Consider the following 15,171-nt stretch of genomic DNA (forward strand, 5'->3'; position numbering starts at 1 on the left):
GAATTTGAGAAAGAGGAAAGCACTAGGAACCTTACTGAGAAAATATGAAAAGTCTTTGGACAATTTTACATATCTTATTCAGGTGTAATATTATAATAAAAATGAGTCGAATCCTGTATTCCTGTATACCCCAGCCCCTAAACCCACCCACCCTCATCCTAGCCCTACTTCTAGCTTTAACTTCTGGAATTCTGACACAGTGGACTAAAGCCAAGATGTAGCAGTAGAGAGGGCAGGGCTTTGGTTCTCTCTCTTAGATCTAATGAGCACTGCTCATAGGAAATGGCACCCTCTCCTGGCATGGTCTCTTTTTTTTTTTACCACTCATTGGACATCATGTTTTTTAGTGATTCATTTTTTTGAAGTGTTGAAAAAGTGGGAACGCCGTCCAGATTTAAGCAATCCTGGTTGTTATAATGATTTTATAGTGTGCTCTGTCCACATCTCATCAACCTGGCTCCTGTCCTCATCTGCTCCTATCCTCACTGCCATCGCTTTAGAATCAAAAGGAAGATGTATCCCACCCCAGGTTGCACAGATGGGCAGTACTCAGAATTGGTATGAACCTTAGGAAATTCAGAATGCCTGCATGTTAAGGTGAGTTCAGTTTATGCAGCATTTGGGAGTAATTCAATCTTATAGTCTGGCATCAAAAATGCTGAAGCAGTAAGAAGGGCCAGCGGGAGAAGGGCAATTAGTTGTAGTATCGGATCCAGTAATCAGGAGAAATGAATTCTAGTGCTGCCTCTACTAATTAATTATCTATATAGCTTTAGGTAAGTTTCTTACCTATTAGGCCTTAGTTCCCTTACCATGAAAATGATGGGTTGGACTAAGTGGTCTCCAGGGCTTTTTCTGGCTCTGAGATTCTGTTATGCTAACATTTCTACCTCGTTGCCATTTCTATTAGAAGTGATATCTCTTAAGTATTCTGGAGCAGATCATAGACCTGGAAGAAACCACTTTTATACAAAGGACCAAATAAGTTTTCTACTCATTTAATGTTATTCATTCCCATAGGGCAAATGATGAACTTGTGAAAGACAGACACTAGTAGTATCCAGGTAAGGTTCCTTGCTCTATCACCACTTGCCCCCCCCCCCCCAGCTCTCAAATGATCTGAGGATTAGCACATCAGCAGAATGAGTTAAGGTAAGGAGTTTTCCCTCTACAATTCAGCAATAAAACAGTATGTAAGTGGATCTGCATCTCAAGAAAGCTAGTTTCCCCCGTTTAAAAGCATTTCCATATTACTACCAAGTACCTATGTCAGCACAGGTAAAATCCAGCAAGGATTTATTTCAAGTTAGAAATGTTCTCGGCACACTGGTGAGTTCCCACCTACAGACCCCACTGCACACATCATCTGGCGCAGCATATTGATTTGGTTTAGTTTTTGCTAAGTTTTTATTTTAATTCAAGGACTTTGCTTCATACAAAATGTCATTGTAGAAACAACAGCAGAATCCAAAGTTTGGCTGATAAATATGACTCAGGCAGCAAACTAGTCAATCACATAACTTTTTTTTTAAGTCCCAGTTGTGTTGCATGATTGGGACTTATCTTTTTTTTTTTAACACTGTTCTTAAATATAAAGTTTTGCAACAAACCCTCAATTTATATCAAATATATTTAAAAATGAACAACTGAAGAATACATTGTATCAAAAAAGTACGAAGATAAACATTTTCCATGCACATACTTGTGTGTGTGTATATATATGTATATATGTATATATTTTACATGCAAACATGATTTATTCAAAGTACAGCCACTGCTAGACTGATTCCAGATGCAGAAAACTGGTTGATGCATTTAAAGTTTGGCAACTCACTATGGGATTTGAGATGTAGGTGTATGAAAAGATGGTAAGACTGAACCCCAAGTAAGGAAGACAAGACAATGGGAAGTGTTCTGGTTTCCTTTCTCCTCTTCCTTTAGTTCTCATTGGAGTTAGTTCCATTGGAGAAATGTCCTAACCCAGGAACTCCTCCCCATTTCATCCCTATCACCTTGAGAAAGGATACAGTTGAGAAACTGAGGCTGTGGAAGTGACAATCAGGTCTAGGCAAGACCTAAGTAAATGACCTAACACCTTCTATAAAAACACAGCCATGGTACTGTACAGAATTTTAATTTTTTTTTTTTACTGTGAAAAGTAACACAGGAAAGATGGGGAAATAGGTGGAATGCTGGGGCTAGGGAACAAAAAACCCAATGCCCAAAAAAAATATCCTGCCATCTTTCACTGTGGGAACAATGGCCACATATGCCATTAGGGACTGTCTTTTGCTTTTTTAGCTCCTTGAATTAAAATCCTCTGGCTCCTTTAAAATGCCAGAATATTGTGCCTTTGTGTTGAGGGAAATGTATCAAACATTTGGTCACAATTATGCTGAGCCCCAAACAGAGAATCCAGCAGGTAAAGCCACAAAATGGATGAAAATCTTGTTCCATTGGTTGCTTTTGAGTGTCATTATGTTGCATAGCCCTAAGGTTAAATTATACCACTCAACATACCTCAACATACCCCTCTGCACCTCGTGGCATTGTAGTACTTACATGCACACACACACACACACACACACACACACACACACAGGTGCATGCATACCTCAGCATACTTCGGGCACCATGTAGTGTGTCCTAGATCACACAAGCATTCACACCAAAGTTGTCTTTTAGTAGAACCCAGGGATGAGAACTAGTGGACATTTAAAAATAAGTCAACTACAAAAGCATCTGAACTTTTGAAATGTAAACACTAAAGGAAACAGTGTGAGGCCCTTGGTCTAGATACACACATTTTCCAGAAGACAGAGAATCTTGATGTCTTCTGGGTAATTCCCTATAGAGTTCCCCTGTAGAAAACTTGCTTTGCAGATAACTACCAAACTTCCACTAGTACTGCGTTTTCCAGGCTTTCCCTCTTTCTACCTGTGCTCTATGGACAAGTCTGGAAGGGCACAAGTACTGACTGGGTGCACCAAGCAGATCCAGGCAGGTATTGAAAGGGCTATCCTGTAGCCACAGGCTATGTTTTTCCTTGGGATGTAGCTCTTGTGTGCTGCCTATAGCTATTCCCTCAACTCTTTTGCCATACCTTTTTTGCCTTAGTCATCTCTTCTTTGTCTCATTCTTTTCCTTTGGCTCTCAAGGAAGAAAATAAAAAGAAACTGCTCTGTATTGTACAGTGCCTGCTTTTCTCCTCTCCTTTCAAGATATCTGTCCCCTGAAGTCAGCCAGAATGGTACACTGTAAGAGAATGCTGAATTTCTAAGTTCTGGGACCAGTTGAAATCCCTGCTCTGTCACTTATTATCTGTGGGACTAAGTCACTTAATCCTTCTGGGACTCAGTAAAATGAGGGAGTTAGACTTGATGACCTCTGAGGTTTTGCCCAGGTCTGAATCTATTATCTTATCATCTTTGTCCTTTTATTGACTATTTCCACTCCTACTCCCTACCCAATCACTATCTTTACTTCTAACTACCCATTCCCCTCTTTATTTGGAATGATAATTCTCTTCCCCCCACACACCCCACATACACTCAAAAGTAGACATTCACTACCATCACCACCCCCACAGGAAAAAAAAAATAGATGTCTCATCCCTGAGAATCAGATTGTGAACAGGAAACAATGAACAATACTCTCTTACCACACTCAAAACAAACTATACATCACACAACATTGTCAGAACTTCCCCAACTAAGGGAATGATAGCCATGAAAAGAGCCTGTTTTCCTATTTACCATCTCAAGGTTTTCACAGTACTTTGCACTGGTTTGTCTCGACCACATCTTCAGTGCTACCCAAGGATGGGGGAAAAAACCCACTTTTTTTTACAAGTCGATTTTTTCCCTCTCTTGGTCTTAAACTTCCCATCCATCAATGTACAAATTAATTCTTTGTTTTCACCAGTTTTTCTCAGTTAGTTCCTGTTTTTAACAGTGTCTGCAAAACACACACATGGAGATTTCATACAGGACTCAAGCATGACATGCCTTCCAGGTTCCTTCCTTCCTCACAAGGCTGGATGAAGGAAAGCAGGAGGCTGCTTTATCAATGTGAAACATTTCAAAGGTTAGGCACTTGGTAGTGAGTGACTGGAACAGTGGACAGAGTTTGTGGGACCCAGAATGACACTGGACGAATTCTCTACATGAGATCATTTTCCTTGTTTACTGTACAGTTTACAAAAATGCACACAATGAAAAGTTCTAGCTCCTGGATGGATATAAAACCAATTACATTTACTTCCCCCTCTCCCTTTTCTTCTCTTTTTCTGTGCCTCCCCCTCTTGGGGGGAGGGAACAAACAGGAGAAAAAAAAAGAAAGCATATCTAAATAAGACAAAATGGTGAGGGGTGAGGTTGCAGTTGGAAAACAGAATCAGCAGCAAGGACTCTTTCCAGATAGTCCTCATCAAGTTCTGTTTTATGTCCTTAGGAGAAGGAGGACTGAGCAGCTTTATGTGGGACCTCTGTGGTGGTCTGGTAGTATAATGTATGAGTTGGCAGAGGTGGACATGTCATATGAATATAGAAAAGTCTGCCAGCTTAGGACACTTCGAACTTCAAGGTTTGGACTCCTTGGAAAAGAGAATCTCTCTTAAACTATTATGTCTAAATGAATCTCCCTTCAGCCTTTGTTTTCAAGAGCTTTTAGGTAGATTCTGCCCCCTCATCACATACAATTAAACAAGGTAAGATATAGGTCTATTCTGAACAAGAATTAGACCTACTTAAAAAAAAAGCCCAGATCACAAATACTATACTCCACAAATCAGGTTCATTTTATGTGGGATGAACGTCCACTATTGCCTTCTTGGTCACTGATGTAAATTTCAAATGTATGATATGAGACTCAGCAAGGCAGCGGACAAGGGAGGGATGGAAAAAAACACATCCCTTAAAAAAAAGAAAAGATTTTATTGATCTGTCCAGTGCAGAGAGAGAGAGAGAAAGACACAGACAGACAGATAGAAAGTCAAACAAGATAAAAAGAGAGACTGACACAGATAAAGGCAGAGAGAGAAGAACAAAGAGGCACAGAGACAGAGACACATAGAGAGAGGAAAGTGGGAGAGAGGGAGACATAAAAAAGCAGCAGATTTCCCCCAAAGAGCAGTCCTGGGGGCAAGCTCCTTCTGTGTCATCATGCTAATTGCCTCTGCAATCCCGAGCACGCCCGGGGTTGGGGGAGGGAAGGACCCAGCTTTCAGATGATAAAACTCATCAACTGTAACACACACAGACCTACCAAGTTGGGTGTGTGCTGTGTGTTTTTGCTGGGATGCTAGCACCAGTCATCTTCGTCGGTTTGGTGATAATAACTCTGCCGGGCCCTGCCGCCGCCAGTCCCGGGGCCGGAGCTGAGCCCCAGACTGCAGTGGTAACCGTTGGGCACACGACGGAGATGGTGGGACTGGGATGTCAGAGAGGACACATAGGAAGTCCTCGATGAGCGGCCCGAGTTGGTGGCGACGGCTTCCTCAAAAGTGAGCGTGTCCTCGGGCAGGGCCCGGTACGAGGAATCGCTGTGGTCGCGGTGCCCCAGGTATGGGTCCGAGCCAATCCGAGACACTGGGGTTGGAGGCTGGCTCAGAGAATCCCTCTGGAGCAGGGTGTTGTGCTCAGAAAGGCCTCGACTGAGCCGTCCCGGAGAGAAGGTGGGCAGGCTGGTCTGGAAACCGGTGAAGTGGACGGGCGAGGAGTTCGCAGTCTTGTATGTGATGCTGGGACGGGGGGTCAGAGGTGTCTGGGGGAGCTGCCTCCGCCCACCACGGCCCGGTGTACTAGCACCAGATGTTGACAGCAAGGGGCTCCCATTAACTGAACCACTACCCTACATGAAAATTGAACAGAGCAAATCAAAAATAAAAACACACACCAGACAGACACAGAGCCACACAGTACACATGGAAGGTTTGGCGGGGTGGACAGGGGTGAAGTGGAGGGGGGAACAAGTTACAGGAGCAAAAGACAAGCCCAGGAGCACCAAGGCCCAGGGAATGAGGGAGGGGGTGATGGCAACACATAAAACCAAAGTATAGACGATCACAGTTAAGGGAAGGGAAAGTAAAAAAGCGATTTAAAAAGAGATGTAAGGTGTTGAAGAGTTAAAGCCAGAGAGTGACCAATTAAAACAGGAATATTTGTCCCACTTGGGAGATGCTGTAGAACAAAGACTGACTGAATGACTGACTGACTGACTGACAAATATAACACTAGAATAAACAGTAGACTGGATATGGGGCAGAGGGTATCAAAAACAACTTGCAACTCTTACTATAATCAGCATGAGCAGCTATATCTGGGAATTGTAGGGAAAGATGTGTCCAAGGTCTGCTTTTCTGGGGAAAATCTGTTATAGAAACACCTGTCCTTGCTGGTCCTAAAGCTGAACTGGTTGCTTCTTCTAATATGTCATTTTTATAAATGTCAAAAAGTTTAAAACTTTTTTTTCTTAAGTTTTGATTTTGCTGTCCCTTTATAATTTACAAAGTTGTGGCAACTGCTTGACTTGTTTTTTTTTTCTGGGAAGGTAGAGCTTTCCTTAAATTTGGGACTTTTTCATTGCCCAAGGCTGTCTGGGATAGAGAGAAGTGAATAGGAGGTGGCTATTGTGGATGCTCTGTAAACCCTGTGAAATGCGCTTTGTTACTGGTCCACAGAAAGGCCATTCTCACAGATGGCATGACAGCTGGACTCAGAGAGCTGAGGGCACATTCTCCATATAAAGAATCAGAACAAAGGGTTGAGGAAAGGACCAACGTCAGATACCTCACAGAAAAGATAAAATCCAGAACTAAGATGGCTAAGGTCAGATCCCTCACTTATAGGGTGAGAGCCAGGACTGAGGACATGGCTGAATTCCCCCACATAAAGGGTAAAAGAAAGAGCTCAGGGAAAGAGCTGAGTTCAGTCTCTTCCCAGTGGGTGCCAGTATTGAGGAAGAATACATACTATGAACTATCTTATAGTGGTAGCTAGCTATTCAGCTTTGGGCTCAAACCTCATCGTGTCCTGACACTTTGTTCAGACAAGGTGTTGGCAGAACAGGACAGAAGTAGACAGGACAGACAGGTTGTAATAGCAGGGATGGAGGAAGAGGGGGAAAGGTGGGATTGGGCACTGACTGGGCTCTGAGGGGTCTCTTATCTGAAGGGAATAGAGTCCAGCCCATCCCCCTAAGGCCCCAGATTGTACTTTGGGTGTTTCTTCACTACTTTCAAGACAATAGCTCTCCCTGGTTGGGACATCTATAAGACTTCACAAATTGACATCTTCCTGAAGCTCCTACTACCATAACAGTAACCATAATCCTTCAAAGGGACTATGGTTCACTTAGATGTCCCTAAGAGCTCACCTATGCATGTGGGGACCCAACAGTCTTATGTCTCCTGAGATCCCTCAAAATGAGGGCAGGGGATCTCCTTCTCTCCTCCCAATCTTTTGCCCTGTCTTGTTCAGGCTGATGATAACATTTGCCATTGAGGTTGTTTGCTCTGTGCATAGAAGGGGCAGCACTTCGCCAAGTATGAGCCCTGGGCACAGTTTAAAATTCCTCCCCATTGTTATCCGACCCCTCTCCCAACATCTCCAGTCTCTCACCTGTCTGTGGGGACCTGACTCCTGCCCAGGAGGTGATGTAGGGCGACTCCCATTGGAGGATTTGGGCTGTGATGGGTCCCGGCTCCCAAATCGGTCACAAGAGTAGAAACGCTGCTTCTCTGAAGAGGAGGAAGAGAGCTGCTTCCGCTCCTGGGATCGCCCCCTTTCTTGCTTCCTCTCATGCTTACATGGGGCTGGACCTTCCCCTGATGGAGCTGCCATCCCCACACTGTGGTTTGGTGCTAAATATAAGATGGAGACACTCAGCCGGGACAGAGCAACTAAAGACGGACATTTCACGCATCTACTCTATTCTCACCCCGCTAATCTCCATAATCCCCCAATCATCCACCTTGCCCACCTTCCCCATTTCATTTACCCTATCTATAAGTTAGCCTCTCTGTCCTCAGTCTCTTTATCTGTAAAATGCGACTGCAGAATAGACTAGAGGCCCTTTCTAGCTCTAAGTCTATGATTAACAGACATAGATTTACTTGCTGCTGAGAGCTACTCTCTCATCTAGAAGCATCTCTAGTATAATCCTTACATATTGTACATTATCCACCACTCCAATTTCTATTATATTACCACCCAATTCATCTCCTATCCCAAATTCAGCTTTCATCTATCTTTCTCATCTGAATACTCTTTTCTTACCTTCATACCAATCCCCCACACTTACCCATATTTCCCATCTCAATCCTCTCTCCACCCAAGGAAATCCCATCTCCTAGCCATTGAGTATGGCTTCCCTAGACATGGGAGTAGCCCTAAAACATGTCATTCCCCCATTCCTAAAAACTAACATAAGGTTTTCTCCCTTTCTCCGGCTAACTGATCCAGGAAAGGTGTCAGGTAGCACCTCAGCCCTCTGAATTGATGGTGGGAGGTCAGTTAGCAAGGTGGGAACATTCTGCCTGCTCAGGCCAGCCCCATAGGGGCTTCTGTGCCTGGCACAGAGATGTTCCCCAAATTATATTCTTATAGCATGTGAACTCTTCTAGTAAGAAGTATCAGACAGACACTTGGATGCCCTTCCAGGCCATATCTAGTTTAACCTCTTGTTACAGATATTAAGAGTTACTTCTCAGTTCTTGTAGGTCTTTGTAGGTCACAAGAATCAGGTCAGATTCTCTCCTCTCCATCCTGAGTTCAAGAGGAGTTGTATACAGTGAAGTGTCTGGCCCATGATCTCACAGGTAATAGGTAGATCTGGAATTCAAACCCAAGTCTTCTAACCACAAATCCAGTGTTCTTTCCACTATACTAGGCCACTTCATATCTGTATTCAATAACTTTTGGACTCACTCTTTATAAAGTACTGCACAGATACAATGTTTTTGCCACATTATAGAAACTTAATAAATATTTGTTGAATAATAGAAAATTATTAATTTTTTTAAAAGAGGAGTAGTACAGACTCACCTCCATCTCCATCTGCTGACTGACTAGGGCATTTGTCCAAAGATTTCTGCTTCTTATCCCTGCGCCGGTGACAGCGATGATGGTGATGATGCTGAGGCTGGCCTGAGGATACGCGTTCCAGGCCATATTCATAAAGGTGTGAGCCGTGTGGGCGCTGTGGGGCCAAGGTGGAGATGGAACGCTTCATGGGGCTTGTGTCTGGAATGGGCTGTTGGGGGGATAAGAGGAAGATATTAAATTGTAAGCCAAATCCATTGGTTATTATGAGAACAGATATAGGTAGGGAGGAAGGAAAGGGGCAGAGGAGCATGGAGGGACAAACGAGCCAGAAGGGGTAAGGGGAAAAATATGGGTTGGGAACAGAGGAAGAAAGGCTATGGGGTTGCTGAAAGGAACCAGGCTCATGTGAGCCTTCTCCCCAGGGTACATTCACATGCCCCTCAGCACCTAGAGCTGTCAATTATTCCAAAGCCCAAAAAGTTCCTTGATATCCTAGCAATGCTGAATTCAAATATATTTTCTTTAGCTGCCATTATTAAGGGATCAACATCCAAATTAAAATTTGCCCAGCTACATCTTGTCTCCAGATAGAATTCCATGTTTTAAAATGTCTGGGGACCAAAAAGTAAAGTAATTTTGGAAGGTTTTGGGTGGCCTGAGTCCCTCCCTACTCTGCTGACCCATCCTGATCTGAGTAACTGAGTAAGCAGGAGCAGGATTTTCTACAAGGCCCTTGAGCTGGTGTAAGTCTTTCTAAGGGGCAGGCTTTCCCCTTTTCCTTTAGATTCAGAGTTGTTCTTCCTTCTCCAGGGGTAGGATTTAGTTGGTTTAATTCAGCTGAAGCCTCTGTGGCTTTGGGAGAGAGAAAAGAGAGCCATAGTCTTTTCTCAAGGGACTTTCTCATCTCTGCTAGCCACTATTTCCCTTATTCTCCTTGCTCATCTGCTGCATGGAAGACCCTGACCCTCTAAGGGAAGATAAGTCAGGAACAGCCTTCCATATTCAACTCTCCTTATATAGGAAAGAAAGAAGCTAGTTGCAGAGAGCAGAGCAATGCATGAAAAGCTTAGCTATGGATAGTCAGGACATCATCTGGTCCTCTTTGCAGGCTTCTTTGGGCCACCTACGGCTAAGGGACAGGAGGTTTTTTCCAGAGGTAAATGGCAGCCATGAGAAAATATCATGTGGAAACTGCAGGGCTCCTCCACAACCCTGGGCAGCGTGGGAAAGCCTGTGCTAGAGATTTCACCCACAGAGACCAATCAAGGATATCATTCCTCTTTGACTTGAGGACTATGAGGCTGAGAGATATCCTAAGCCAATAACAACCATAAGAAGTGTGCCAAGCGTGAAGAGGAAAGAGCTCAAGAGCAACAGGTCTGCAGATATGCAGGAAAGGAGGCAATATAGTTTAAGCTACATACTGCTAGGTAACTCCCAGGCGATCGTGCTTGGCTCCTCTGCACACACGGCGGACAAGATGAGGGACAGAACAGCCAGTGGTAAACATCAGGGCAGATGTGCGGCAGATGTACAGTAGACAGACAACGGGATGAATGGGGGGGGGGACCAAGAAATGAGGAGGAAAAGGGAGTTAAGTGGAAGATAAATAGAAGAGAAGAAACAGGGAGGAGGAAAGACATAAAGAACAATGGAAATGAGGTCAGAAAATAGAAGTATGAGAGAGAGACAGAGAGAGAGAAAGAGACAGACAGAGAGAGAAAGAGAGAGAGAGAGAGAGAGAGAGAGAGAGAGAGAGAGAATGCAGAAAGACATAAGTAGCCATCAGATGCCAAGGAAAGAAGAAAGATTTATTAAGGAAAACTCCAAACAAAATGTCAAGGACCAGAAACGACACATGAAGGATGGGGTGGGAAGTACAAAGAGGAAAAATACACAGAGGGCACTGGTTATTCAAGGGAGGCTACAGATAAGTTATCTCACACTTCCCCATGATTTCCAGAACTCAGGCTTTCAGCAGGATGTTTCTAGCTAGAGCTCTGAGGAAGAAATGTTCATTGGCCTTTGAAGTAACCTCAGTGGGAGAGTATGGAAGAGAGTTACTATTTTGTGGTCCAAACTGTCATTTCAATCTGGTCTGCCCAGAACCCTATGGAGAAGACATTCTCCCAGGCCCATATCATACTGGGAGACTCTTGAGGTGGCTAGTTTCCTACTTTCTATTATTGGCTCTTACAAATCCCCTGGTGATCACAGACACAGACACAAGTTTTTGGAATCCTGCACCCTTAGGATGAGAGAGGATCCAATCTAGATACTAATAACCATAGATTCGGCCTTTTCTGTTAACTAACTCCACCAAGGAGGAGAAGACCTCCAGATATTTCCCAATTATTTTTAGGTTCTCTACTAGTTCTGAAGCTTAATAGGAAACCCATCTAAGGACTCCAGCTACTGTGACTCACTATGGCTACAAAATAACCAAAATCAGGGCAAGCTTCTGACTCAGTCTTTTGGCTTTTACAGAAAGCCAAGGTGTCTATGCCATACCCCACCATTGTGGGGAGAGCTGCCAATTATATATTCCTTGAAAAAAGAAAGGATAGGTTCATATGTATATATATAAATAAGATATTAAATGTAGGATAGTACATTATTGGGAAGAAGAAAATATTATGAACAGAAATGATTTAAAACAACAATAATTGCTTTGGGAGATATCAGGATAGTTTCTGGCTTCTAGAAACCAAGAGGCTGAAAACTATCCCTTATGCCATGCTTAATGCTTCTTGATCTCAAGAATTAGCATGAGCCCTAAGAAGAGATTCTAGGATGGAGGAAAAACACAGGGTTCTGGAATTGAACATTCTGGGATTAACCTTAACAGTAAACTGACTCAGGGTTCAAACCTCTTCTGAAATGTTACCAGTGCTGGAGAGTACAAGACAGATTCTTAACGACATTTTAAACAAAGAAACTTGAAGGAAAAGAAGAGTTATCTTCTCTAACCTAAGGAGTCTGAGTCCATCCCTATTGTCACTCACACACATGGACTCACCTGCATCTCTGCAGCCAGGCGGGGCATGGAGGCTGCTCGGCCCTGACTTTCCAGTCCTGGCTGGGGTTCTCCACTGGTGGCATCCTGAGCCATTTCTTGCATCTCCACAGTCTGAGAGAATCATAGTAATAGGTCAGTGGCCAGAAGCCCAAACATATTTTTTTTCCTCTGAGTTCAGGGAAATAACTCCTTGAGGTAGAGTAGAAGAAACTGAGAAGTATTCTGAAATTTGTCCAAAATCACTCCCTTCACCCAGAAATACCCCAATCTGCCCCTGGTGAGCAAAGAAATGATGCAGGACATAGACAAAGGGAAAAAAATTCACCCTCCCAGATAAGAGATTTGGGTAGTCTGCCACTGAGGTGTCTAGAAGTGAGCTTCTGGGATCTGTTCTTAAAGAAGCAGAAAGTTGAGAGCCAAAGTGCAGGAAGTTCTCATGGCTATGATGATACATGGAAATATAAGCATGTACACAGTCATTCCTCCCCCATATTTAATCAATCTAGTCCCATATTAGCAACTGCCTGCTAGAATCCCCACTTGGATACTCTATTGGAAATAAATCCAAAAGATCAATATCTTTTCTAAGCCTCTCCCTTCCCTAAATTTTCCTACTGAGAACATTCACATAAATTTGGGATCTCACAACCATCCTTGATTCTCCTTTTTCCATACAGACTCTACCCAATCAACTGCCTCCATAATATCTCTCATATCCATTCTCTGTCTCTCAACATGTCCACTTTCCTAGTTTAGGTTCCCATCATCTCTAGCCTAGATAATACTAGCTTTTTAATTCTTTTTCCTACCTCCAATATATATAATATATCCATCTTCCATTATATATAATATATCCATCTTCCATATTTAGCTACCAGATACATATTCCTGAAACAAAAGTCCTAATACATCACTCTACTGCTCAAGAAATTCTTAGTGGTTCTCTATTGTCTCTAGGATAAGATATAAACTTTTCAACTTGGAATTTAAAGCCCACCGCAAAGTGACTGACAGACTTATTTTAAATTATTTCCCTCATTCACTCTACATTTCGGCCAAACTAGACTGTGAGCTTTATCCCTGAACTAAGGTAAGTCACACAGCCAGGACATGTTAAGTGTCTGAGATCAGATTTGAACTCAGGCCCTCCTGATTTCGGGGCTGATGCTCTATCCACTGAGCCACCTAGCTGCCCCTAGAAGGTGAGTTCTCAAGGGACTAGGTCCGTTTCTCTTCTATTCTCGAATTTCTAGCACCTAGCTGAGTGTCTTATACACAGGAGACTCTTAGAAAATATTTGTTGAATTGAATCAAAACACAAGTACCTTTTGAAATACACACAGCTAATAAATCAAAATACACAAACATGAAAAATTGGAACAAAGGGTTTGGCAATTGTCAATGCTGTAAAATTACCCATGCATATAACTTGTAAATAAAAAGCTATTTTAAAAAAATACACAAACATGCCCTACAACCAAGGAGGGCATGCACTTTATACACTGGCAGTCACGTCTCTTTACAATTGTTGTCAGTAGTGCTTCAAAGCAGAGGGAGCGCCATTTACTACTCTGGCTAAGAAAAGCTATCTACTGGGTCCCCTCCCCACCTCTTTCTCTCCCGCAACCCTCACTTGTTTGCTAGGTTGTCCCACAGGAATTTCTGCAGAATGACCACGTTCCAGGGGCATCCTGGTCTCATAGCAGATATCCTGGGTGCGCTGGGTGCCCCATGAGACAGACTCCTTGATACCACTTCCTGGGTGTGGTCTGTTGAAAGGAAAAAAAAAAAAAAAGGAGAAAGCATCTGAGGCAAGAGGTTAGAAAAAGACTAGGCAAGAAGAAATAAAAAACTCTGGCATATGGTTATCTTTTCAATATATTTGCAAATCCTAAACTTGCAATGCTCTTTTTTCCATACCAGAATATGTCCCTGGGTGGGGAGTGACCTACTATGAGTGATGACATCATTGGGATTCTGTTATGGTGTCAAATTATATTTGAAAATGTCTTCTTACAATGCATCTTTGTATCAGGGATTTGGGGTAGGACTGACTACATGAATAACTCCAGTCATGTTATCTTGTTGAAGCAGAATTAGGCTTTTTCTCAAATCTTTTCTATTCTCTGTCTTTTTAGTGTTCAGAATTCAGAAAGGAACCCAAGAAACAAGTTTTTTTCCAAAAAAGATTCATTCTACAAGTTCAAGGGTCTGCTCTTTCTAATCATGAAATGACCTTTTCCTTAACATGTCTTCCCTCCTAGGAACTCCAAAAGGTTATATATTTTGTTGACATTCTCCCAGATTTAGCATCAAGGACAGGTCTGTGTTCGCAAAGTCTAACACTGAGGAAGAGTTGGGCTAGTGTCTTGTTACTATTGTCTGACACAGTAGCTCTATGGCCTTCAGACAAAGCTCAGTACTCACAAGGCTCCACCATTGCTGAGGGAGGTCGAACTCTTCTGTTTCAAGAACACTCTAGCACCTCGGAGCACAGCTGGCTGGCCTTGGGTATGGAACAGAGACACAGGACCTGTCTGCAACAGAAAGAAAGATATGTAAGGGTACTGACAGAGGCCTTTAAGGGGAAAAAAAGAAGAGATTATTTGAATTCTAAGATCAATTGACCAAGAGTGAAAAGTTCTACACCCAAACTTGACTGATTAGTAGCTAGAGAAAATGAGGTCCTGAGAAAACTGATGACTCATTATAAGAAGATCCTGAGAGAGGGGTACATAGAAATGTACTATATAGCAATTTATTTTGTATATCATCTATACAGTTCTCATTCAGTATACAAATACAAAGAAATTCTATGCCATCTTTTGAACTCTGAACAAGTTTCAAGAGACAGGCAGATGCTCCCTGGCTAGTCTAAAAATGTCATGCAATGTAAAATTCCAAAGGAAAAAAGTGGGATTAGGTAATAGTCCCTAGTGCCTGTACCTTGTGGGTCCTACATGGAACAATTATGGATCCCCTGGATATTTCATCCTATGATATCCCTAATTACATGGAATAGGGACAAAAACTCTACCAAGGAAGATAACAGATATAGAACCAGAAACTTGAAGTGAATGAAGAAGCCATCTAGTTTAATGCATTTCT

The 15,171-nt window shown here is 42.8% G+C and overlaps 1 protein-coding gene across 1 annotated transcript in view; it reads right to left on the reverse strand.

The window, feature by feature from the left end:
* Nucleotides 1-1,383: 1,383 nt before the first annotated feature.
* The window catches only part of CACNA1B (calcium voltage-gated channel subunit alpha1 B), a 252,680-nt gene continuing 238,892 nt past the window's right edge, over nt 1,384-15,171 (reverse strand). Inside the window, exons 42-47 of the mRNA XM_051976837.1 lie at nt 14,491-14,600; nt 13,697-13,832; nt 12,064-12,174; nt 9,045-9,252; nt 7,620-7,861; nt 1,384-5,850 (exon numbers count right to left, since the gene is read on the reverse strand). Of these exons, the coding sequence (XP_051832797.1) occupies nt 5,302-5,850; nt 7,620-7,861; nt 9,045-9,252; nt 12,064-12,174; nt 13,697-13,832; nt 14,491-14,600 (1,356 nt within the window). The 3' untranslated portion in view covers nt 1,384-5,301. The remainder of the gene's footprint in view (nt 5,851-7,619; nt 7,862-9,044; nt 9,253-12,063; nt 12,175-13,696; nt 13,833-14,490; nt 14,601-15,171) is intronic.

The sequence above is a fragment of the Antechinus flavipes genome, chromosome 2, assembly GCF_016432865.1.
Source record: "Antechinus flavipes isolate AdamAnt ecotype Samford, QLD, Australia chromosome 2, AdamAnt_v2, whole genome shotgun sequence".
NCBI classification, from domain to species: Eukaryota; Metazoa; Chordata; class Mammalia; order Dasyuromorphia; family Dasyuridae; genus Antechinus; species Antechinus flavipes.